The sequence below is a fragment of the Scophthalmus maximus genome, chromosome 1, assembly GCF_022379125.1.
Source record: "Scophthalmus maximus strain ysfricsl-2021 chromosome 1, ASM2237912v1, whole genome shotgun sequence".
In the NCBI taxonomy this organism is placed as follows: Eukaryota; Metazoa; Chordata; class Actinopteri; order Pleuronectiformes; family Scophthalmidae; genus Scophthalmus; species Scophthalmus maximus.
The window spans coordinates 17885749-17912405 of record NC_061515.1 but is presented as its reverse complement, the minus strand read 5'-3'; the positions used below and the strand labels follow the sequence as shown (position 1 = coordinate 17912405).

The 26657-nt window shown below is 40.2% G+C and overlaps 3 protein-coding genes across 4 annotated transcripts; 2 read left to right on the top strand and 1 right to left on the bottom strand.

The window, feature by feature from the left end:
• Positions 1-3555: 3555 nt before the first annotated feature.
• On the top strand, positions 3556-4698 carry irgq2 (immunity-related GTPase family, q2). Its single transcript, XM_035635970.1, has one exon. It carries the CDS (start codon positions 3556-3558, stop codon positions 4696-4698), a length of 1143 nt encoding a protein of 380 aa, XP_035491863.1.
• Positions 4699-4822: 124 nt separating this feature from the next.
• si:dkey-24p1.1 (uncharacterized protein LOC556718 homolog) lies at positions 4823-17649 on the top strand. Of its 2 annotated transcripts, none has more exons than XM_035622836.2 (17): positions 4823-5330; positions 6185-6259; positions 6369-6776; positions 7292-7570; positions 9463-9687; positions 9971-10255; positions 10351-10650; positions 11832-12131; positions 13109-13378; positions 13986-14252; positions 14401-14485; positions 14586-14649; positions 14775-14914; positions 15066-15114; positions 15676-15770; positions 15852-15912; positions 16701-17649. In XM_035622836.2, exons 2-17 carry the CDS (start codon positions 6205-6207, stop codon positions 16917-16919), a joined length of 3102 nt encoding a protein of 1033 aa, XP_035478729.2. In that variant the 5' UTR covers positions 4823-5330; positions 6185-6204; the 3' UTR covers positions 16920-17649. The 2 variants fall into 2 exon arrangements, with proteins under 2 accessions (XP_035478729.2, XP_035478720.2); XM_035622827.2 differs by having other exon boundaries at positions 4826-5330; positions 9463-9711.
• Positions 17650-18079: 430 nt separating this feature from the next.
• LOC118311883 (myelin-associated glycoprotein-like) lies at positions 18080-24846 on the bottom strand (the record flags this gene model as incomplete). Its single annotated transcript, XM_047336794.1, has 9 exons — positions 18080-19141; positions 19637-19694; positions 20482-20580; positions 20664-20955; positions 21055-21321; positions 22523-22783; positions 22873-23133; positions 24083-24379; positions 24465-24846. Coding segments are annotated over 9 exons (2286 nt in total), but the record flags the coding sequence as incomplete, so codon positions are not given.
• Positions 24847-26657: the final 1811 nt, after the last annotated feature.

Here is a 26657-nt window from a genome sequence, read left to right as displayed (position 1 = left end):
CCTGTGGTCAGCCTAGTGCATTGTGTCCAGTGGTTTCATCACCAGTTTTGACCTCTTCCGACTGTTGAACTTCTCTTTCTCCTTGTTGGAGGATTTCTTCATGAATGTCCTGTGTAGTACTGTGGCAGGTCATAAGAGTTACCACATACACTAAAAATGAAATGAATCCATATGAGGAATGACCTCAATGAATACCCATTGTATTATGAATATCCACCATATTGACTTTGCTGAGAATGGCAAAATCGGCAAATGTGGTTCGTTCTAAGTGCTAAAAGGGAGAAACATGACGACAAGCAGACACTTTGCATTTGAATCTTCATGTATTCAGTGCCTTTACATTTTTTCCCCCCAACACTTGAATAGCCTTATATTCTTTCATCATCATCAGTTAGTTGATGACCTGCAGATGCTGGATTAGTCCGCACTACACATCGCACATTGCAGAGTATCTATTGTACAAGGGGAATGCAAAAAAAGACCAACAAAAGTTCCCGATTCATCACTCATTGAGAAAGCAACTGCATACAGAAAAGGACACTTTGGTTAGATAGTTTGTCACGATGAGCAGATTTTTTTTAAAACTTCCTTTAAACATTCTAAATGTTTTGTGACATCACAGTTGTGAAAGCAATACATAAAACATTCAAAGAGTACTGGGCCAATAGACTAGATAGACAACAGCCCAGGCCATGACGGAGACCAGAGTGTGTATTGTTTGGAGCTGATGTTGAGAACATGTGTGGGACCCAGAAACAGACACATTCGGGCCTGTGGGGAAAGTGGGTAGTCAAATCTAGGCACAGATATGAAATGGGTGAACATGCAACCATCCCCAACATCTCTGCAGCTGCTTCTGGTCCGGTGTGATCAACCACACTTCCTGTGTGTCTTGCGTTTTATTTTCTTTCTTGAAAGAAAGTTTGTCCTGTGGAGGGAGAGAATAAGTGTCTCGCATTGATCCTATCACAATGTTTCTTTGCTGTGACAAGCAACGATGCTAACACAGGTAGAGTATACGGCCTTGTTGCAATCTTGTTATTAATTCAACACTGAAGGCCTGTATTCATAAGCCATTGAAAGCTTCTTCAATATTAAATAATAACATTGCCCTGATCATTAATGTCCTTATAAATATGTTGCTTTCATGTTCCGAAAACTGCAGGTGATTGCAGCTATTCAATTTTTTGGTCTCATTAAGCTTGTTAGAGTGCTCATGGCTCACCACACTTTAAAAAAACAAATAAATAAAAAAACAAAATATTGCTTTGGTTAATTTAAAGGCTGTGACCAGTGAGGAACATGGTACCATGTCGGGGTAATAACATATCAGATTGCCGCCAAAGTGTGTGATTTATACAAAGCATGTGTAGCACACTGGCAGTTATGTAGTTTTTATATTTTTTGCTGATTTATGTGTGTCCAGCAAAATAAGTAACTTTAAATGAGTGTTTAAGTTCATTCATCTTCTTTATTATCGGTTATAAGGTCAAAAATATTTTAACAGTATGCCTGCTTATTGTTCAGGGCGGAAAAAAATGTTGTGTCTACCCTTTAGGAAGAGAGCACTTCCCCTTTGAGAAAGAGACATGTTATTAAGAAGTTGCTAAAACGAAGATGACCGTGCTCATGGCATTTCATTTTGAGGTCGCAACACATGCAGGCATGATGCGAAACAGCACAGTGTCAGTGTCTGTCCTACCATCTCCCTTTTACAAGGACGTCTATCAGGCTGTATGGCTTTCTCTGCTGCCAGCCTAATAACAAAACCACAGTGCAAGACTGGAAGCCCAGGGGGAAAACAGCTGTCGGATAAGCTTTTGCCCCAAACTCTGCCTAAAGGTGCCGGTAAAGGTCACGAACCACACATCTTGTTCGGTTCGGCTCACGTGTATTTTGGTGGAGAAAGAATTCAAACCACCTTCTTCTGCTGTCAAACAAGAGAGGATGTGGCTGACACAAGAGGCTGACACAAGAGAAAGGCGTGGGCTCACACAACTGACACACCAAGCAGGCGTTGGATGGTTTGTGAACACTGTTTCTCTGAAGAGAGAAGGCGGCAAGACGCTGCAGCTTGTCTCATGAGGCTCTCACAGACTTCACTTTAATATAACTTAGTTCCTCTTTTATATTGCTCACAAAAATTTATAACAGCTTTCGTAGTAGATGAAAATAAAACTTTCATATCGCAGATTGTGGTGTTAAGGTTACAATTAGACGACGAAAACCATTTGTTGTTTAAGTCTGATTAATTCAGATCTCATGTTAAACATGGTCAACGACTTTGTGATTGGTATAAGGTATAAGTTGAAACTATTGGTAAACTGTTTTAAAAAATTTTTTTATGATACCATGAATGATACTATACTTGTAGGCTTATACATGAAAAGCTTGTAGCTTTACATACACACTGAGAGTGCATGTATGAGCTCAAAGTGATTTTTGGATTAAGGCTCAGCTAAAAGGATTAGAATGTTCCGCTTGCTGGACGAACACCGTAAATAGACCAACCAGACGCTGACGGTGCTGCAAAGCTGCAGAGGAATCAGCATCTGACAACCGGGAACACATTTTCACCCAGAGCGCTTCTTCTATCCCAGACCGTGTGGGTGAGTGTGTGTAGTATTGTGTTGAATGAAAACAGTCATATAAATTGTCAGCAATGCATATTCAAAGTGTCATTTTAATATCATTGGATTAGCATTGGCTTGTGATTTGCATTTTTATTTTTGGACCATATAAACCTTAATTCTACTCGGGTAAAAGTACCAATAGAAGACAATGTAAAAATACTCCATTTCAAGTGGAGGTCTGAATTCAAACACTTAGGTAAAATTTAAGTATTTTGACTGATCGATTTACAGCTCCTGTATTTATTTCAGATAAAGTCTCCTGAATAACTTGTTACACATGAAGGGTCAGAAGTTAATTTATTGGAGAAATTTTTTCTTCACTTTGGTTTCTTTGTCAAATAATTTTATCCCTTTGGGCCTTGGACAAAGAAAAGTTTGGTGAAGAAATGTTTTACACATGAGATAATCTGAGAATACGACATAAAATAATCTGAGTTTGTTGCATTTATAATGTTGTTTTTTTATTGCTGAATCTTTATCTGTAAAGAAGTAAGTAACAAATCATAACAAGTGAATGTACAGTACAAAATTCCACTCTGAAATGTATTGTACATTTTAGGTTAAATAAATATGATACATACTATGAATTCAATTTCATAATTTCAAATTACTTCATGCACAGTTCTGGAGTACATTAACTCAGTTACTTTCTACAGTGCAGTACAAATGAACACCAGTGGTTAGACAGGTTTTCTGTGAAAGAATAGTATCAAACTTTCTGAGGAAGTTCAGGTTTGCGGTTTAAGTGTTTATTTCTTTGTTTATATTGAAAAGCTGCCTGTTTTATTCTTTGTTATTAATTTTTACATGCCTTCATGTTGTTACTTGTCCTTCAGTATCCATTTGAGCTTTCTAATCTGATCCATATGAAAGGACCTATTGTGACTCTTCAAATAATTGCGATCTGCATCTTTCTACAGAAATGGCTGATGTTTCCAGAGGCCTAAACTTCCTTGAGACCCTGAAAGAATCCATAGAAAGCAATAAGTTATCAGATGTCAGGGATGCAGTGGAAGATCTCTTGATCAGTAGGATCAACTTGGGTGTGGTGGGTAAGCGTGGAGATGAAAAAGACTCCTTCATGAACTCCCTCCGTGGCCTTGGTCCTGGGGATGAGGGGGCAGCTCCAGCTTCAACCCCTGCCGCCTCAGAGGAAGTGGCAGGCTATCCTAACCCTAAACACCCTGACTTTCGACTGTGGGACCTGCCAGCTGTGACAGACACGTCCCCATTTGAACCTGAGGGATACATGGATAGAGTTAAATTCTTCCGTTACAATGCTGTCTTCATGACATTCACGCATACAATCCACTCCAACAGCGTGGAGGTGTTCTTGGAGGCCCGTTCACTGCAGCGACAAACGGTGTACTTGATTCTCTTAGCTTCAGTGGAAGAAACAGAGAAGAGCCTGGAAGAGAAGAAGAAAGTCAATCTGGAAACACTGATATCGCAGGGTGTGACACAGCCTAAACTCTATCTGGTCAGAGCCTCCACCCTGGACAAGTTTGACTTCCCTGGTCTGTTGGAGGACATGGGCAGAGACCTTCCAGAAATCCGAGCCCACGCCTTTCTCTTGGCTCTACCGACGTTCACCTCAGCGCTGGTCACCCAGAAAAAGGAGGCATTCAAAGCACTGGTATGGGCGGCTGCGTCACTGTCCGGTGGGATGTCTGCTATCCCTGTTCCCCTGGTGGCCTCTATGGTGGACTCAAGTGTAGCCGTGCGGATTCTGACAAAAGCACAGTTATCTCTGTGCCTGGACGATGAATCAATTGAGCGACTGGCCCGACAGCGAGGCGTGGAGCCCCCGAGACTTAAAGGGCTGCGGACTTGTGTACTGTCAGTGGAGGTCACCAAAGGGGAAGTGAAGAAGCGACTGGCGGCGGCAGAAAAGGACTTGGCCGTGGTTTCGTCAAAGCTGGTGGAGATGGCAATGCCCAGACATGCCCGTTATGCCAGCCGCTCCTTCACTGCCATGCTGCAGGCTTTGAACGGCGCCATTGATGAAATGGCGAGCGATGCTGAGAAGATAGTCACTGTTGCTATTGGGGAGGGGAAGCTTTAGTGCTACGTGAGAATGGACTCCACTTTGACAATAATACTTACTTTTTTATAACGTTTGCATTAAAGTGACATAGACGACCTGACTTGTGTTTTCACCACCACAGATACTTCTGAGAAGATGGTGGCTGCAGCTCTCAGGGGAGGGGAAGTGAAGTGAAGGGAAATTAGATGCTTTTCTCTTTGTCTAATGTTTCCTGTTCATCTGTGGTTTATCTTCACTTTGTAGTGGAAATATTGCATTTAATTACATTATGTAATGTAATATTTCGGGAATCAAAAAATGCACCCTTTTTATACTTTTTTTGATGAAGGCAAAGTTTTAAAGGAGATGGTGTAAATACAATGAAAGCATACATTCTGCCAATAGATACTGTCGGCTGCTCTGTGCCGGTAGAACAGACTCAGCCACAGACCCTAAACAGTGGCTTTCACTATTAAAAAAAGCACTAAATAGAGGAAGTGAGAGGAGGTTCATCTGCATGCATACTTGCAGTATGAGAAATTGTTTTCTGGCTTCCATGATAGGGCATGCAAATGGCTTTAAGACTATAAGTCAACTGTGAAAACTTCCTTTTACTTTTAAATACAATTTATAGGGGAGTTTTGTGTGTGCTTGAGACTGGGTCCTCTGAGGTAAGAACAAGCTTCATTTTGTATTATTCTGTCATAAATATCCAACCACCTTAACTAGAAGTCATCTGTGGCTACAAAGGTTCATCTCAATGATCAGTGTATGTGTGTGTTATGATGTTCGTGTCTAGAAAAAGCTTGATTTTCCAAAGACGCATTTCAACTGAATAATGGAAAAAAACGTATTAGTGAATTTCAACAAGGGAAAGTCATGCTGTTGTATTCACAAAGAAACAGTTTGTTAGTGGTTTGTACACTTTGAAAAACATAACCTTTTTTTATTTTTTACAATATTAGGTTAAAATTCTGAGGTGAATATGTTAAATAAATGCACTGCACTGTTTGCAGTCTGAACCTATTTTGTGTGGTGTATTATGGGGTTTCTTAAAGGAAATAAGAAACTGAACATGCAGCAATGAAATTTAATGAATTAAACAACATGATCATGATCAAGTAACAATAACTACAACTACAGTGTACTGGCATTTACAAAAAAAATCATGTCGCTAAAATATTTAGAATATTTCCTAAAATCATTGAATACGTTATTCGACAACAACATTATAAATTCTGCTGTTCCGAGCGAAGATAACTTGTTTGTTTTCAGTGCTTCAGAATTTCTCTAACCACAAGCGCACAACCATCTTGAAATGAGGAACAAAATGAAGAAGACTCAGTCAGAAAGAAAAGAGGAAGAAGAAAAGAAGAAAGAAAGAGTCCAGTTGATTTAACTAAAGACTATTTGGTTCCAAGGGCTAGTTTACAGGGAACAAAAAGGAAGGTTCTCTGTCGTTATGATGTATTCAAATATGTACTAACACAGTTTTCAGTTTTTTATTTATTTGTATTTGTTTCAGATATCAAGCTTTAGTCCTACATGAGAATGGATGCTCAGACAGTTTGTTGCTTGATTTTTCTGGCCCTAATGAAAAGTAGGAACTTGATTTTTCCACTTTTACAATAACGTTTGCTTTTTTACAACATTTGAATTAAAGTGACGTGGATGACCTGACTTTTCCGCTTGTGTTTCCACCACCACAGATTTTTCTACAGCTGCAATACTTCCTTTTAAGCTAGAACCTGCCAAGCTCACAGCTAAAGAGGGATCCTGCATCGAAATCAAATGCCAGGTCACAGGCACAGTGGATGATGGTGGTGCATACTGGTTTTGGATGAAGGATGCACAATGGGATGTCATAAAAAACGATTATAATGCCACTGTCATTTACAGCACAAATAACTCAGAGCGTCCTGTCGATCCGGACTTTGTAAAAAGAGTGACATATATCGGCTCTCCATCTTTAAAATATAATGGTAACCCCTCACCAAAGCCACTGTGCAGTATTTCGATACGTGACCTAAAAAAAAATGACAGCGGAGAGTATTCTTTCAGATTTGTAGGACAAAATACATGGCATACTAAAAGCTCCTCGAACCTCATAGTTGAAGGTATGTATGTATGTATGATTTCCAAATATAGAATGAGTTACACACACTGAGAGATGAGCTGGTCTGGAAACAAAAGAAACAACAGATTGGATGCACTAAGTATAATATAATGAAGAATATTTTGTATATTTATATTGTGAGCAAAATGTATTATTCACGGAACCCATTTGTAACGCAACAACAGATACATAAAAGTAAAGAACTAATCATTTCATAATCACAAAGATGTGTTGCAGGTTACAATTATTAGAAACTTTCTCATTGTTCAGATTATATATGTATATCACATGAGTTGTAAGATCTTTTCATTCACAAACTAGGGAGAAATTATGACTCCAGAGCAGTTTAGCTATTAAGCTCCACTCTGCATAGTTTACCAACCAATATGTTTATAAAAAAATTTAAATTATGAATGAATGCTTACCTGAAACAATTGTTGATTTATAGCTCCAGATATTCTATTTATTCCTCATCACTTCTCTCCTGATTTTGTCTTTCTTCTTTAATATTTTCAGAAAATCAATGCCCGCTCACTTTCGAGCAACCGCCTGCCGTGTTCGAGTCTCGCACGCTAACGCTCACATGCTCCACTTCAAGTTCATGTCCGTCAAACCTGCGAATTCAAGATCTGACGTCACTTCACCCGACACACATCCCCGACACTCATCCAAATGAGAAACGCACCTCAGTCAGTTTTGTAGCCAGCTGGATGGATGATGGGAAGGTGTTTTCATGCCAAACACAGGACAACATGGACAAACATTTGATTCGGAATATCAGTATAAGTGTTGAATGTAAGTTCATGAATGGAGTTTGTTGATCTTGCAGGGAGGTGATAGTTTCTGCTGATGGAGTAGAAACAGTCAGTCTGTGGTCCGACTGTACAGAAATCTAAGGGCTATTTTTTTTTTTTAAACACTTGCTGAATTGAATTGCAGGATTTTTATACAGAGTTAATACTAGAAACTAATGAAATCTAAGTAAATATTTTGTGGTGCTGGAAAAAAGTTGGGAAATGCACAGAACATGGCCACTGCCGATGTGGTCATCTGTCTTTGCTTGTGGCTGAAAGGTGTTAACTGTTGCCCTGGTGTTTTCCTTTTAGATCCACTAGAATATATATATATGTTAAGACGCCCTGAATGTCTCCTCTTGGTTAAGGTAATGAGGTGTTGTTCTTACACTAGACATGCAATGTTTTGGGGAAAAAAACACCAACAATCCCTGCTGGAAATAGTTCAACTCCTCGAAAGAACTACATAAATTCACTATCAATTATCTAATATCATTGTTATTATTACCTCTGCCAGGGAGGCTATGTTTGCTTCCGCGTTTGTTTCTTAGTTAGCAGGATTACGCAAAAACGACTGAACTGATTTTCATGAAATTTTGTGGTGGTGTGGATACAGATAAAACGAACAGATCAAATGTTTTTTCACTTTCTTTAACATGCTGCGATAGGGCATTAGCCTTATCTCTAGTTTTCCTTCTAGTTATTAAAGGGGTCATATTATGCTCCAGGCACCTTTTCAGCCTGCCTCCACGTATATTTGGTTATCTGGGGTGTCTGCCGGCCCACGAAGAATGAAAAGAAAACAAGGAGTCGTTGATTCGTGGTTTGGGTTGATCGTGCAGACGGTCTGTAAACGAGCCATTCACAGCCCGGGCGTCAAGTGACGTAAGTTGACTCCTGCTACTGGGGTGACCACGCCCCCAACCTGAGCAGCACCTCCCTCCTTGAAGTGTCCCGGCTTGCGGTCACGGCTCCCGGCGTTCGGTCGCGACTCCCGGCTCCCGGCGGTCGGTCGTGGCTCCCGGCGGTCGGTCGCGACTCCCGGCTCCCGGCGGTCGGTCGCGGCTCCCGGCGGTCGGTCGCGGCTCCCGGCGGTCGGTCGCGGCTCCCGGCTGCCGGCGGTTGGTTGCGTCTCCCGGCTTGCAGCGGAGGTCGCGGCTGCCGGCGTTCGGTCGCGACTGCCGGATGTCGGTCGCGGCTGCCGGCTTGCGGCTGCCGGCTTGCGGCGGAGCTAGACTCGCGGCCGGGATGTCGTTAACGTTCTATCGCCCAGCCCCTTGTGCTCTGTGTGTAATTATAGAGAACGTGTTCTGGGCCTCCCGGGTCTCTACGTCGTGTATGTGCCTTGTTACGTGCGACTGTTGTCATGGCAGCAGAGGCGGGGAGGAGCGTGGAGGAGCGAGGAGGAGCGAGGCGGAGCTTTGCGGAACACGAAGGGAGGGGGACGAGGAGTGAGCAGGAAAGCGCTGGAATCGACCATAGTCTCACAGGGCTGTTTATACAGAAAGAGGAGGGTGCTGTGTGGCTTGAACCTTGAGGTGTTTTGACATGGAATGGCAAAGACATGTAGTTCACACACCTGAAAACCAATGTAACTTGTGTAAAAGGGGGCATAATATGGGCCCTTTAATATTATTACCATTTTTAAAATCCGAATTCGAGACAGAATTACCCAGGCATGTGTCAGAAAATCTGAACTTGTAAAGTTGCACAATTGCATTGTGTATTTTGTGCTTAGGCTGTGTGTGTGACCAGGATATCTGTACTTTTTTTTCACTCTGTGAAAAATGTCTCCGTTCTTAGACATAATATTTGATTCCCTTCAACAATCCACCAATGCTCGCTGTACACAGACAGATGTCTCCTTACATTTTTTTTAATTTGTTGCCACAGATGCTCCTAAATTAATATTGGCTGAGGGCCCTAAAGATGTCAAGGAAGGAGATTCCGTGACTCTCACGTGCTCTGCCAAAGGAAATCCTCCGCCCAGCCTGTCCTGGTTTAAAGGCGAACAAATGCAGTCTTCAGAGGCAGAATGGAAGATCACATCAATCGAGGATTCACAAAGAGGAAACTACTGTTGCAAAGCTCAGAACAGTCTTGGAACTATAACATCAGGTCCAGTTGACATTAATGTCAAATGTGAGATCTTCCTAATTGAATTTCTTCCAATGTAGACTTCATTCAACAATATTTTGTCATACTCCTCATCCACTTAGGCTCGTGGTTGTCGGTGATTGTCAGTAAACATGTATACTTCCCCAGCTTTATTTCAATTTTAAGATTTAAGTATTGTATTTGTAAAAAAAAAAAAGATCTTTATAAAATGCTGAAAGAAAATCTGGTATTTTGCATTTGGACTTATCGTTTTGACTTAACCTGGTGAAATCTTCTCTTTCAGATCCTCCTCAAGCTGAGATAAATATCCTTTCACCTGTGTCTGCAGTTAAACATGGAAATAACATTACCGTGACAAACACGATTCAGTTGACTTTAACATGTATTGTGAGGAGAAGCAACCCACAACCTAGAACCTACACTTGGCTTAAAGGTGGAATAACAGTTGGTAACGAGAAGACATATGTAGTTGGAAGGATTGAGCCCAAGGACTGTGGCTCTTACACATGTACAGCCACCAACACTGTGGGTACTGGAAGCTCGGCTCCAATTCAACTGGATGTTCAATGTTAGTTTAACATTTCTTTTTACTGTATGTGTGTCAGAGACTTGATGATGAGACAGAAACAGAAATGATGAGTCGTTTTTTTTTCCTTTTTCCAGACAGGCCGAGGAAGACGAGTATTTCTGTCAGAGGCTTTCCTGATTATGAAGTGAAAGTTGGGAGCATCCTCACATTCACCTGTAACACCGATGCCAATCCTCCCCCGACGACTTACTCCTGGCAACGTTCCAACAACAATAAACCAGCTGACTCCTCACAGTGGAATTCCATCTCAGCAAACAGACACCAACATTATATATATAGTGTACAAAGAGGAGATGAAGGCTGTTACAGGTGCAGTGCCTCCAACCCCCTTGGTAAAGGGAATAATAGTGTGCTGGTGTGCATACAAGTACTGTGTAAGTAACTGTTCTGTAATGATAAAGTTTCCATAATTTTTCATGTGCATTTGTACATTTAAAAATTGGATGACTCAGTCACCAAAAATAACTCTGCAATTATTTTTCCTCATCTATTTATTTCTATCATTTTATGGAGTAGATCAACAATATGATTCCTTTCTGATGCAAATTTAGATGAGAAGATTGATGCAATTCTCATGTCTGTATGGTAAATATGAAGCCGGAGCCAAGCCAAGCACAGCATAAGACTGGAAACAAGTGGAAGCAGCTGTCCTGGCTCTGTGCAATAATGACTAAACCAATCTGCCAGAACTCTTAAAGCTCACTGATTCATATGTCGTATCATTTAATCCATACGAAAACAGAGTGTAAAAATAGCAGATTTACGGCAAACATAAAACCAGGGGAAAATTAGAATTGGTCAACCATGTGAGATGCTGGTTGGTGGATTTACCACTTGCCCCTATTACCTTCATCCAGAGTCCATGTTTCCATCTGATTCTGGCCCCAGTCTTTTTGTTAAACTAAGTCATACTGTATCTATATAACAGATAGACGGACAAGTTGAGAGCTGTATCAATTTGATCAATTTATCTGCCAGAAAGTAGTTAAAGGCCCCATGAAATAAAAAATACATTTTCTCAGTTTTTAATCCCTGTCTCTGTGTTGATTGTTTATTTAAATATTGTTATGTGTAAAAAGAATCATGTATTTAAAAAAGAAAGAAAGTATTTTTACTTCAAAATCCCTGATCCCAGTTTCTATTATTTGATGACTCATCCTTCACTCAGGGGCGTTAACTCATTTAGCATCTAATGAAAAAGCTCAGCCGCTTCCGGATCTCGGCCTCAATCCAACATGATTTGATCATGGCAGCCATGTTCCTCTGTTCCTTGGATAAATCCTGCAGGCATAGATGGTGGCAAAAAAGTGACGACAGAGAGCAGCTGGATATCGTCATGACTTTTCATGTTGAGTTGCGAGCCACTGTCCAATTGACAATTCCTTCTACAGCAACGTGTTTTTACTGCAAACACTTAAATATGAAGAATCAAATAACACTTTGAGCTTTTAAGCTTTCAGGACAGAGGTTGCCGTGATATCATGTTATATGTAAAAGTCATAATAATTAATGAATCCCCCTGAAAATCAAGCACTTGGCTGTTTCCTCTCCACAGACCCTCCCACCAAACAAACTCTGTCGATGGCTGCTGAGGTCACAGAGGGTCAGACCATCACCATCGACTGCACTGTTGAAAGTTTCCCACAGTCAACTCTCACCTTGTCGAGAACTCCTGCATCCTCACCCTTGAATCCTCAGTCTTTGGAATTAACTCGACATGATATGCATGCACATCCCATCAACGCTCTCCACCACACATTTAATGTGACGTCCAACGACGCCGGCTCGTACATCTGCAGGGCCACAAATAGCGAAGGTTCAAGCACAAGCCAGCAGAGGAAGTTGGTGGTGAAATGTGAGTTATTAAGCAGTGTATTGTTTTGTTTTTTGTTCCTAACAAACAGATAAGACCAAAACTTTGCATTAAGTTACTGCTGCTATATCTCTTTAAATCTTAATTTGCAAACGTATATATTTCTAATGGTTTTTCTTTCCATCCTTTAATTTTTTTAAATTGACTATTGGTTCTGACTGAACCATAACAGACATAAACACCTTAAAAATAATGACAGAAAGTGAATGTGTATATTTCATTAAGTACTGGAAAGGATAATTAAGTACCATGTACTTGCACTGTAAATGCAGTATTTCCATACACAAAATATATAATCAGCTTAAAAAAATTATAATGCATTTTTAAGACTACCAGACAACATTAAAAAAGGAAAAATTGCTTAAAAAGTAATGTATCAGTTATAATTATCCAGTGTTGTAATATTGACTAGCGGTATTCTACCACCCAATTAATGATTTAGGTAATTTATGTCCTGCTTATACCATTTTACTGCTTAAGTCAAATTCTAAAATGAGGACTTGTTACATGTAATGGAATATTTTTGTAGGGTAATATTGCTTTAAAAAATAATATTAAACAAAAAACAAAATTAAAACCTCAAATATTATTCAACCAGATTAAAATATAATTCAACAAAATTGCTGTTGAAACTTTGGGAAGTTTAAATATAGTTTAATATAATGCTGCACCACAACAACTAACTATAGCCTCAAAAATGACCACAACTTTTAAATCACCTTCTCTCTAATTTGTAGTGTAATTTTGCATTGGAACGTATTTGACATAAGTGGGCATGTTATTGTGCTCCCTTGTCCCTTTATGAATCCCCACGTGACAAAATATGAAATCTACGTTTTGCAGTTAATATTCATTGTTTCTATGATATCCAAATGTTTTGTGACCATGGAAGCCTTTTTTAACTGACATATCTGCCAATCTTCTCCCTTTTTTATAACTTTAATTTTTGGTAAATACAGATTCTCCCAAATCTGTGACAGTACGAGCTGCGCCTGGTCTCGTTGTGATTGAAAACACGTCGTTGACGCTGAGCTGCGTTGCTCAGTCCTACCCTTCAGTGACCTCTGTCACCTGGATGAAGATGACTGACGGGAAAGACGAAACCATCCAGCAGAGTATGACCTTCACCGTAAACTCTGTCGGTCCGTCCGACAGTGGACTGTACAGCTGTGCAGCCAGTAATGGCATTGGAACCGGAAAATCAAAGGGAGCTGAGGTTGAAGTCAAATGTGAGTAAAATGATGCACTTGTGACGATAAAAGGATACATGAGGAGGGAATATGCTACATTACTGTGTGTTTTGTAAATACTGATTTGACATTCTTAGGCCAAAAGGATGAAATATAATAAGGGTCCTTATATTTTATTTTATTTCCCCCCTGTGCACCCCAACGTGCACTCGCAGTATACGTAATATGAAAAGAGGGAGACCGCCTCATTAAAACATGACTCAGTTGTGCTACAATTAGTAACTATACTTTTAAATGTAATGTAAACAGCAACGTTTGGTCAACAAATCAGTCATAGCGTGATTAAAAATCACATTTCTCACCTTAAATACTCCAAAATAAAATTAAGAGTGACCACTACACATTCTGTTATAGAGCTGTATTTTTCAAATTGCTGAGAAGAAATAGAAGAGTCCATCAGGTACTTCTAAAGCCAGTGTGATGTGGAAATGTTTGTAATTACAACATATTTCTATTTATTGCTTTGGAACAGTGCCATTCTTTCTGCACCCCAAGAGAAAAGTTACTCATTCTTCACACACTGGCAGCAATAGTAAAATTTAACTTGAGACAATAATGTTGTCCTGCTTCCGTTTCTCCCGCCCAGATGCTCCGAAACACACAGACATCACGAGAGCCGCAGAGAAGCAGGAGCGTGAGGGGAGGAGCTCTGTGGCGCTGAGCTGCAGCAGTCGCAGCTATCCCCCTGTCACCCACTACTCGTGGTACAAGAAGATACAGGGTGAGCAAAAGGATAAACTTGTGTCCAAACATCAGAACCACACGGTGTACTCAAACCAGCCAGGAGTCTACTACTGCGTCGCCAAAAATGAAATAAATCAAAGATCTTCTGACCCAGTGCATCTGTTTAAACGTGAGTGAATTTCAAGGCCACATATCTGTGTATCAGACTTTTAAAATACATTTTCCCCTTTGATAAAAGTCCCAGCAGTTTGAAACTAATGTTGAAATGTTTATAACTCAGTGTCTATATAATGATGCTCTGTGTCTTTGAACCACAGGAGACCATATGCAGATCCTGAAGTTCTTCTTTCTCGGTCTTATTATCGTCCTGTTCATTATCTTCTTGATTGTCTTAGTTTACAGGTAAAGTATGAATGATTAGTGCTTTTGATTAAAAAAAGAATGATGATTGATTTGGCATGTTAGCTTGTGTAACCGCTGCCCTGTCCCTTTATCATTTCAGGTACAAGAGGAAAAAAACAATTCAACAAGAAACCGTGAACACACAACTCTTATTTGGTTTTTCGGTGATGATTCGTTTATTTAAGTCTCTAAACTTCTGTATTGAAAACATTAATATATAAAAATGACATCTCTTGTGTTCGTGTGTGTGTGTGTGTGTGTGTGTGTGTGTGTGGATGCACAAATTCAGGGTTGGTGTAATGGCGTCAGGAGGGAGAATCGGAGGAACGAGACTCTCTTGGCAGAGCCTTGCAGGAGCAGAGACGACCTCTCGCAGGAGCAGTCATGCCGTCCAAGGGCCCAACGACACCAGACTCCTCCAGACAGCACGTGAGACAGCATCCACACACACACTGTCCCCACCCAGGACAAGGAGCACTGGGCGGAACTGAGAGCAGGAGTGGGGCTGCGGCTCGTGCTAGAGTCAAAGCATCCATTTATTTCAAGGCCCCCTCCAGACATGATGTGTTTTTCCCCACAGGCCTGCATCCAACATCCTCTCTGTTTACTGCACTGTGAATGTGCCCCAGGTGAGTCAAGCAAGCTGCAAGTTTTCAACTTCATTAAGAATACAATAAATGGAAACAATTAAAATTGGGAGACTGTTTATTCAGGCCTATTACTTTATTTAAGGATCACTAAAGCAGTTTTACATGCATGAGAGCAGTTCTCCATTGCATAATAACGGAGAGTGTAGCACACAGTATTTATGGACATTAACTCAATACAGGATATTTAAGCCTTTGCTTCATCACCACAGACGATTATTGACCTGTTTGTTTCATGCAAGTTGATATGACAGTTTCTTTTCAGAAAAACATACAAACAAACACATACAAACAGTAGACAACTTACTGTAAAATAAACCAATAGCGGATAAATAAGCCACTAACTAACCTCTAACCTTCTGAAATGAGTATTTGTCTGGCTCTACTTTAGACAGGCGGATCTTTCTGTCAGTACACCAGTAACTCAGTGTTATGGGGCCATGAATTCACAGACAACCAACAGCATCCATTTTGAAAGAATGAATGAACTCATTCAGTTGGTGCTTTATAATCACTGATGTCTTCTGTCTGGCATCTGCTCAGGCTCCCACTGCACAAAACCCCACAAGACAGCAAGGTGGACAGACAGAGGGGGATTCGGTCAACTATGCTTCTCTGCACTTCCGGAATAAGCCAACGTGAGAATTTATGCTTTGCATGCAATACCAGAACAAGAAAAGTATATATGGCACATTTTATGTTGATATTTGTTTTTCCAGGAATAAACATGAAGCGGATGCTGTGTACGAAAAGGTGTCCAAGCCGACGAAAACTAAAAAGGTCAGGAACCAAGGCCTTTCTTTCCACCTTTCAAGTCAAGTTTGTACCATTATAGTGTCTAAAACACTCTATATGAATACTATATTATAAGAGTCATATTATATAGTAAGGCATAAAACATCATTGTATAGTGAGGCATACAAAACGTAATAGTAGAGTAAGATAGGACAGTATAGTAAGACATAAAAAATGACAAAGTTTAGTAAGGCATAAAAAATGTCATAGTATAGTGAGTCATTAAAAATGTCATAAAAACATCGTACAGTAGTAAGGTATAAAAAAAACGTCATGATATAGTTAGGTATAAAAAATGTCATAATATAATAAAAATGTCATATAGTAAGGCATAAAAAGTCATGAAAAATTGCATATTATAGTAAGTCATAAAATGTTATAGTAAGTCATAAAACAGTAAAGCATAAAAAGTCATAAAAACATCATAGTATAGTAATGCACAAAATGTCATTATAGTAAGTCATAAAAAAAAACATTATATTATTGTAAGGTATTAAAATTAATAAAAATAAGTCATACTTTAGTAAGGCCTAAAAATGTCATAGGTCATGAAAACAACATGCTATAATGAGTCACAAAAGACTACTTTTCAAGATATAGAAAATATGTATATACTGTTGTCACACTGTAACAAAGAGGGTGTTACCTGTTCAGAAGTTCATTCTGTGCAACAAACAAAATAACAAAAAAAAATGTTGTGCTTCACGTCCAGACACGTTCGGAAATTGCAACACAAACACAATCTGTCAACTATCTGTGCTACCGTCCTATAGAATGAGCAAGAAAGTCTGCAGGACTATGAAAACATCAGTGTGGCGCATGCAGCGACATCTCCAAATGGATGGAACGATGACACAGACACCAGTGACGGTGAAATGGAGCTCAACTATTCACTGGTGAGCTTCAAGGCGAACCCGGGACATCGGAGGGCCGACAGAGACTCCAGCAGCTCTGATGAAGACAAGATACAATACTCTGACGTCAAGATCTAGATATTCTTATCCTGCTTTACATGAGACACCCTGAATTATGTTCACGATCAATCAGCTTTGGGCTTTATTACTATACAGCAGCGGCTCCAAACAAGAGATACCTTTACTCAACGGGTTCTTGGAAAGCCTAATGAATATATTCCACATATCTGTGTTGAGGAAATTAGGATTTAAGTGTGCTAAAAGTTATGGATAAACATTTGAAACTATTAAAAGTATAGAAAAAAAGCTAAATGTGAAAGAGGAAATGGTTGTAATGTCCAGCTTTTGCTATTACAAAGGGTGTGATTGTAAAATAATTGTAACTATACCTGTTTTATATGATTTATAGTTGAATAACATGCAGTCAGAAAAAAAAAATGTTGGGAACCGATACTCCGAAGTATTGTTTTCTTCTTTCCAGTGTTGTGAACTGAATCCAAACCAACCCCACCTGAAATGTAAATATGGATCAATTATAAACTATGTGTGTTTACAAATGTTTATGGACATCATTGTGAGGTTTGTGAACACTCTCCTGTACAAAATGACATGGAGGTAACAAGGCTTGTTTTCTCGAGTATACATGCTGAGGCAAAATGCTCCATTTCCTAACCTGCTGTGACTGTAAGCTCTTGCATGACTGCCAGCTTAAGTGCAGGCAGATATATTTTTTTATGTATAAATAAGCACAAACATATGTATGCATTTTTATCCAATTATTTGTTATTAATAAAAAGAGTTTAAAGTATGTCACACTGTGTCCATGTGCTGTTTTCACTCAGAATGGTAAATGGACTGTATTTGTATTGCACTCAAAGCGCTTTCCGGAACAAGTCACATTCACCCATTCACACAAATTCATATAGTGCTGCTGTTTACTGCCCTTTTTCTGTCACATTCATAGACTGCCTGAAGAGCTGTCGGAGGCAATTTAGGGTCTTGCCCAAGGACACATCAGCATGCGGACTGGGGGAAGCTGGGATCAAACCACCGACCTTACGGCTGGTGGACGTCCGACTCTTCCTCCTGAGCCACAGTTGCCCGAATAAATTGACGGAACCATAAGACAAATGTTAGCTTGGAAATTCTGAATATCAACAATAGTGTAATAAATGTAAAATCATTTAGATATGGTAGTCACTAAATAGAAGAGTTAAAACATTATTATTACAGCCGATTAAAGTATGTTTATTGTGTTTCTACTTTACTGGAAAATATACAGTAGACAGATGAAGATTGAAGGTTTAGACAGATCTTCAAGTTGAAGATGAAGTGAAAGTCACAGCTGAAGAAAAAAAGAAATCCGATCTGCAGTGCAGTTTTGCAGGTAAAACAAACAAATGGTTAGGTTAAGGACATATTAAAGGAGCAAAACACACAAATCAGACAGTTGGGTCTCATCGAGCAATATCAAAAAGGGTTCCCAGACCTTCAAGAAGTAGTTTTGTGAATTCCCTTTGTTAAAACGAATCTGTTCCATCTTAGCAACAGAAAGCATTTTGTTGAGCCACCTCCCGAAACACGGGGACAATGGCGAGAGACCACCATTTTAGTAATATTTTTTTTTTGTGGCTGAAACCATGCCTGCTCTAAATATCTGCTTCTGATGGGAAAGAAGGGGCCTTGTACTGTCAGAGCAAACAAAATTACCCAGGTTACAGGTTACAAACAATACATTGTTTGGAAAGACAGACTGCTCTGGTTCTACAGCACCACCAGGTGAGAACCACCCAGAAGTAAGGTTTAGGGCTAGTGTTACTGAAAGGATGGGCTGACCAGCATACAGAGGTGTTCACTAAAATATTCTACCTCTCATTACATCAAGCTGCTGTTCCAACATGCATCATCATTCTGATCGTTCTTGATCCTGATTATTCTGATTCTGGTATGTGAAGGCCAGAATCCTGTGTATCCACAATTTCCTTTAGAGTTGAGCCATCTTGCCACTGTCCTGCAAGACCATCAATAACGCTCCCTTCTGCAGAGGCAGTGTTTGCAATGTTTTCTTCTTCCTTTGCATCTTCCCCATTGCATCCTCTGGGATGCAGGTCGATCTCTGCATATGCCGTCTTGGAGGCCAGGCCTCGGATCTCCCCTTCCCCGAGCTCACCCTCTGTGTCAGTCTGGAGTTTATCAAAGTCCACATTGGGGCCATTGAGTGTATCGGGCTTACTTCTTCCTCCTTGCTCTCCCAGAGTGGCTTCACTGACATGAGTAACATCCACTTGTGGAGCGTTTGTCTATAGGAAAACAAGCAATTTGTTTCAGAAAAAAGAGAAGAAAAGAATTAGTCTTTACCTGGTAAGGCCTAATTAGATGACATCCTCTTTTCCAGCTTTTACTTGATTTTGTATCAGCTCACCAATGAATGGTTGTTTTTTCCCCACGGTGGCCTCTGCAATCTATTGTAACTGACATGGATTCAAGCTCACCACAGCTGTCCTTTTTCTATGAGTAATGGCAGATTTCGAATGGTACACAGAAACCAACATGTCAATATGTCACCCATGTTCTTGGATGGCATATCTGTGCCATGTGTCTCAAGAAAAATCCCACCCAGGTCGATAGAGGTGATGCCGATATCAGTTTTCTTATCTGATTGTAGCACAAAAAACTAAATTGAAATGTTCAACAATTCCCCTAATTTCAATGCTTGTGGCGCCTGAAGGTAAATCTGTTTGCATTCACCCGTTGTACTTACATACAGCACATATATTGCAAAGACGAAAACTCACATCATTAGTGACTAGAGATTCCTGGTTGTCCACCACTGAAAAGTTGCCTCTACTTCTCCTGAAACCAACATAAAAAGTCATTGTTATATGCACAATCATTTATTATTCTCTTTAAAATCCCTGTTCTCATGGTCATTTAACGTAGCAGTTATCAGGTTAAGCAATGGTTGTTCATTGATGTTGACTTCTACATCCAGAAGCAACCTTTTACCAATTGACCCTGTTATCAAAAGTGTCAGGACCTGTCTTTTTAGCTGTGTTCCTCACCCAGAGCCGGCCCTAGCCTATATGGGGCCCTAAGCAGAATTTGATTTGTGCCCCCCACCGCCACTAATACTAGTGTCAATGCGTGATCGTTTGCACACCTTCTGTAAATCTAACAAAACCCATTATCGATCTTATTAGTTACATTATACCAATGTGAGCCTCATATGACTCTATGGTTTTTAATCTCAAAAGTAGCCAATTCACAATGGTGGTCCAGTGTTTTTTATATTATTTATTTGCACTTTAATATTCAAAGTGATATAATGCTGAGTGGAATCTAGCTGTCTTAAAATGTTCTTAGCTAATGGTTAACTAGCTAACGTTAGCTGAAGATACCTTGACTGTTTGACGTTTATGTGAATGTTTATGCTAAAACAGTAAAATTAGTCATGCTTGTGCTTTTTCGTGACATTGCCTTTACCTTTAACTTGATACGCTACTGCCTTTTCCGTCAACTATCTGACTGACTATGGCGGTATCGTGCCTATAGTTACAATGGGCATGGGGGCCCCGTGGTGGCAAGGGCGCCCTAAGCAGTCACTTAGTTTGCATATGCCTTGGGCCGGCCTTGTCCTCACCTGCAACAGAGCAACAGTGGGACACACACCACTAGCATCCCCAGTGCTCCGGCTGCAGAGCCAGTCAACAGAGACACAGTGCTGAAGCCTGAAAATTCCCCAAAAAACCATATCAGAAGCAAATTAGGTCAAAGAAAAAAGAAGTCAGATATAGAAACAGCATCCTGTAGATCCCTATACCTAGCTGAGTTTCACTGGCGGACACGTTGAATGCGAAACTATCAGATCCCAGAGAGTTGACACTGTAGCAGAGTAGAGAGGGCATGTTTTTATCCAGACGTCCGGAGATGACACTCCGAATGCCAAAGATCCCCATGGGAACCTCCCCGACTGTAATGTCAGGAGAGGGATTGACGGGCTCCCCAGCCAATTCCCAAATCATGGAGGGAAGCGGGTTCCCCTGGCCGTCACAGGTACACCGAAAATTGGACAAAATCTTGATGCAGCGGGAGGAAGGCAGGATCTCTGGAGCAACTGAGAAGGATAACTTTATTTAGTGCATTTGTGCATGCTCAATCAAAGGTCTGGGGGAAAAGTAAAGCTTGCAATTATAAGTAAATAAATAAATCTCACATGTGACAGAAATGCTGGCGGGCTCTGAGTATTCAGCCCCGTGGACATTCAGAGCTTCGCAGTAATATTGATCCTCTGAGAGTTTGGTCACGTTGAAGGTGAAGTCTGGCTTAGAACCCACCACCTTGATTTGTCTTGCAGCCACTCTGAACCAGGTGAAGTTCAACACTGCAGGATTTCCGATGCTCGTGCAGGTCAGAGTCACAGAGCTGCCGTCCAGCACTGGACCAGTGGGGTCGACTCTCACTGACGTGTTCTTCGGTGGATCTGAAAGAACCAATGTGCCTCTTAGTACTGCATCCAAGGAATGTAGATTTAACCCCATAATATTACTAGATTTAGGGGTGTAGTGATTTTGGGTATGCAGAGATATTGGCAAAATAAAATTGAGGTGTGTATTTTTATTCTGTTTATTACATGTGCTTTTTTTAAGGCTAGAATCAAAACCTAAAATCCTGCGTACCCACTTATGACAGTCTGTTGCACAAGAGCAAAACAAAAACAACCAGATGTCATGACAACATTTGAAGGTATTTCAGATCCATGTGGCTACAACTGCAGTTCAGTTCCGAACAAAGCATGATTTGAACATTAGATTTCCTCAACTGCTGTTTGCAAGGACATGAATCCACTTTAAAGCTAAAGCAAAATTTGAAGCCAACATGGAGAGAAAGTCCATGGACTGCTGAGAACAGAGGGAATTAAAAAAAAAAAACAGTTCTAGTAAATGTCCTCTGCTGATGAAGCTCATGTGATATTGTTAGAAAGCTTTAGACCAGCTACTAAAATCGTAACCAAGGGCGAACATGACTAATTCACCACATTTGGAATCAGGCTCCTGGGTCATAAAAATATGAAGCAAAATTTTCTCAAGCCTGAAAATATTATGTATTTTAGATTTAACAGTTTTACCATCCTTTTAACTATAGTAAATTACTAATTACTAATGGGAGCGAGAGTCTATACAGAATATATATATTTTTTAATCACTTATGAGGAGAAAACTGAAGATTTCTGTTCCAGTGATTTGGGGACTGATAATACACATTTGACACTGTAAAGGTTTACATGTAAATGCTTCCAAAGTCCATATAAAGCAGTGTTCTCCTTTCATCACACAGAGACAACCACTTTGTTTTCTGTGGTTGGAAACAACGTCTTGGCAAGGACACAAACCAAACAATTATCCACACATAAATCAACACACTGGCACACGTGTGGACACACAGCAGAGCTCAGTCATCATGGACTGCGACATAGAAAGGATTTTGAGGTTGTCACGAACAGCGACAATGGATCAGTGTTCATGGTCTAGACAGTCTTGTTCTGCGAATGAGTCTTGGCCCCTGATCATGTTTGGGCTCCATATATGCTACAGTAGAGTCATATTCAGCCCGTGAGCACACTGGAAACACACAGTTCTGTTGTCAGTGTGAATCAACATCTTCGATGTGTGAAATTAACTTACACTGGATGTCCAGTTGAATAGTTGCTGATGATTCGTCTCCCAGGGCATTTTTTGCTTCGCAGTGGTAGTCACCATTGTGGCTCGTGTTGACGCTGCTTAGGAATAAGATCGATCCATCCTCCCCATCCTCTTCGTTATCTTTGTACCAGGTGTAGTTGGCCACAGGTGGGTTAGCACGACTCCTACAGAACAGAGAAACGGAGCTGCCCTCCAATGTTGGACCAGTAGAATTCACGATTAGTGTTGTGTCCTTGGGAGAAACTGTAAAAACAAACACAGTTTGGGTTTGGGTTCAGTCCATGTTGTTGGCCGATATTTGTCACCTGGGTGTCCGTTTTAGCCTGACTTACACTGTACATCTATGTGAACAATGGGTGAGTTCTGGGTTCCATATCTGTTACTGACTTTGCAGTAAAATGTGCGATCGACATCAGAAACGGTGGTCGAAAGCCTCTTTTCAGAGCCCACAACTGACACCTGATCTCCAGCTACTTTGTACCAGGCGTAGCTGTCCACAGCTGGATATGCGTTAGTGTTGCAAGTCAGATTCACCCAGCTGCCCTCCCTCATAGGCCTCACAGGCGAACTGATCGATGTGTTATTTGGAGGATCTGGAAGAGAATTTTGAAAATGTAAATGTTTAGATATTTTCTTTAAACCATTAAAGATTAATTTTTTTCCCACAGGGGGGCAGAGCAACAAGTTGATATCAAACATTAAGCATATTATAAGAATATACAGTATAGTTGGCGAACATGTCGGCAAACAGTTGTTTTTTCCACATCAAACAAACACAAAGCAAGTGTTTCTGGCCAACCGACAAATCTTAGTACAATATTCGCTCAATTTGAACTCTGTTTTGGTCTCCACCAACTCCTGAGGAAAATAACTGGCTACTTAGCTGCTAAATACTTGTTAACTTTGTCTGCTAGTTTGCAGGTCACAATTTGGTAAATATGCTAATTCACTTTCTTTCGGAGAGTTAGATGAGGTCGTTGATAACAGCACCTCTCTCATATCTGTATGACGTTAATGCAAGAAGATTAGTGTAGCATAGCATAAAGAGTAGAAGCATGTGGAAGCTAGCCGGTATCCGTTACAGAATCTGCCTAGCAGCACATCTACAAGGTCACTAATAATTATCATATCTCATTTGACAATTCTGTACAAAACCTGAAAGCAAAAACAGATTGATCCTTGTGTTTATGCTTAGCTAAGATAATTGGCCATCTGGTTGCATCTGTAACTGACAAAGGAATTATTAAGGCTTTGTGAATCTGTATAAAGTCTTGCTAAAAAAAATTTTGGTTTGCCAGATTGTGAAAGATCCCCATGCAGACAATAAAATCTAGTAAGTAAGTATAGATAAAAATCTTAAATGATTAATAAAGGGTTCATTGTTTCCTACTCTTTAATACGTCGTACAACCTCTGCAGAGACTCCACTAAGAGTTGGTGGTCAACTGTTCATTGGAGGCATAAACATTAATCCACACAAATTTTTCACATGTCATAACATTCAAATTGTTCAAAAGGAGACGTGATAATGGTGTGGACTTACAGTTAACACGCAGTGTCAGACTTTTTTCAAACAGAAGGTCACTTTTGCCACCTTGCCGGTTGTAGAGAATGTTGCAGGAGATCTTCTGTCCATTGTGGAGGTGAGAAGCGGTGAAATTCAAAACAGACGTCAGAGATCTCCTTTCCGCACTCTCCTCAATATCACCTTTGCTGGGCGTCCAGGACAAAACTGGAGGAAGAACGGGACAGGGAGCAGCAGTCGAGCAGTTCAGCCTCACCGGCGTCCCTTCTTCTACCTCCAGCGTGGATGGATTTAAAGCAGGTCTGGGGAATGAATCTGAGAAGTAGAAGACAATGAGGACTTGGCAACAGAGCTACCAAAAGAAGTGTTTTTTTTCAGAGTCACAGGACATAACACAAACCCTGAGCGGTGATATGGACGGTGTTTGGAAAGTTGAACTTCAGCGGCGAGTTGCACTCTAGCCTGAAGTAATAGCTGTCACTGTGTTTCGAGGGCAGGTTGTTGAAAACGGTGGTGCAGTTCTTCTCACGCAGGTTCCCTGTTAGACTTCCTTGCAGGACGTTCAGACTTGCACTTGCTCCGGCGAGGCTGGAATCGAACACTTTTGTTCGCCCGAAGCCTCGCTTCCATATGACTTTACACGAATCATCCAGGTGTTTGTTCTGCTCTGGGGGCAAAGTGAAGCTGCAGGGGATGACCACACAGGAGCCACTCAGCCCCTCTACCTTCTGGGGCAAGGTGACTGCCCATTTTTGGCATAAGCTACCTGAGGTGAAACAGTGAAAAAGGGAAAATGAATTTAAGGGCAAACACAAAATTCAACATTACATTGACTTCATTTAGCAGACACTTTTTGTCCACAGCAACTTATAATAAGTGCATCAGGAGAGAACGTAAACATTTATCAAATAGGCAAAAACAGCTTAGAATTATTATTCTTAGTTTTTTTTAATAAATACAGGGAGTAAGGTGCAGTCCGAACAAGTGAGTTTTCAGTCTGTGACGGAAGCATTGAAGGGTTTCTGCTGTCCTGATGTCAATGGGGAGCTCGTTCCACCACTTGAGGAACAACTACAACAAGTCAGAGATGTCACAAATGTCCCAAAAAATTATGAACTGTCATAATTGAAAAGGGAATTAAACCATCCACAAACCAAACAGAGAACACCAAAAAAAAAGTGATTGCCATTAAAGGACAAAAGCAAACCGTGTAATATTTACACATAGGCATTTGTCAGAATAGCTCACCTTGAAGTAAACAGCACATGAGGAAAACCTTTATAGCACCAGTCATGCTTATCTGTTACGCTGGGACTCCCTACAGAGAGAAGATATCAAGCAATTATAAATGATTTCCTTGTTTATTATCATCTACTGCAGGAGTAAAGGAAAATCACTGTGGGTGATGAGAGGCATCCCCTCACCTCCTCATTTAAAGTGCCCCCATCTGGAGGATGTTATTTCCTCCCTCTAAAAAAAAAAAATGTAAAAAAATGTAAAATGTCCTTTACATTACATTACATTATAGCTATTAGGAAAAATTTGGAATGTCCTGCTGGTCAGGAACAGATGTCTACATTGGTCATTCCTGAGCTTCTTCGAAATGTAATGTAAGTGTAATTGATGGCTATGTTGATTGATGTTTTTGTTAAGTAGGTGTTTGGAAAATGTACTGTGATTCTCGCTGCAAACTAATTTCCCAAGTTAAGAATCTAGGGTTGAGACTCTAGATTTTTTCCTTTTTGCATACATATAAAATGTAGATAATAAAACTTAAACAAGAAAACAAAATTAGAAATATGTGAGGGTAACGCAGGAAGCAACAGGCTTATACAAGTGAAATACGTGAAATGAGTAAAACGATTCAAGCAAGATTGGTAAATTATTTCAAAAAGTATTTCAAAAGGTTCTCCAGCAGAGCGCTCGAGTTGACATATTTATATTGGAAGTTTGCAATTTGTAACAGACAATTAAGAATAATGTGCAGTTATCTATGTGTATTTTATATATGCATGAATCTTTACATTAAGTCAGTCTTATGTTATAACATCTTACATCTGAAAGTTGTCTTAAGAAGATGAAGTCTTACCTTAAGGCCAACAATAATATTCAGCATAAAGGGTCTTGGTTTTCAGGAAAAATGGCTCATTTAGGTTTAAAAACAAAATGGTCTTTTTTACTTTTCTTTACTCGAAATAAAAGGTTTTTCCCAGCAATGAAGGGTCAGTGGTAATAAGCCAACGACTGAGTCATGTCTGACTGGTGGCGTCTGGATGGCACACTCAGCTCTTGTAAGATCTGTCTGGGGAGTGGTGCCCAGCACAACAGGGGATTGATACTCTCCCTATAATAAAGCAATGCAAATCTCTTCAGTTGTTTTTTCTTTGGGAATCACAATATATTTAACCCCGAGCAGAATTTTACAATGAAATGCAAATCTGTGATTTTATTTTGTGTGAGGTATTTAAGTAAAGTAAGGTACCGCAGGTCACAGATTCAGTGTTTAATGACTCAAAGAATAAGGTGAATTATTTGTAACTAAACTAAAGCTCTATATAATACCACCACAAAGAGCTGCAATAATGTAGTAATA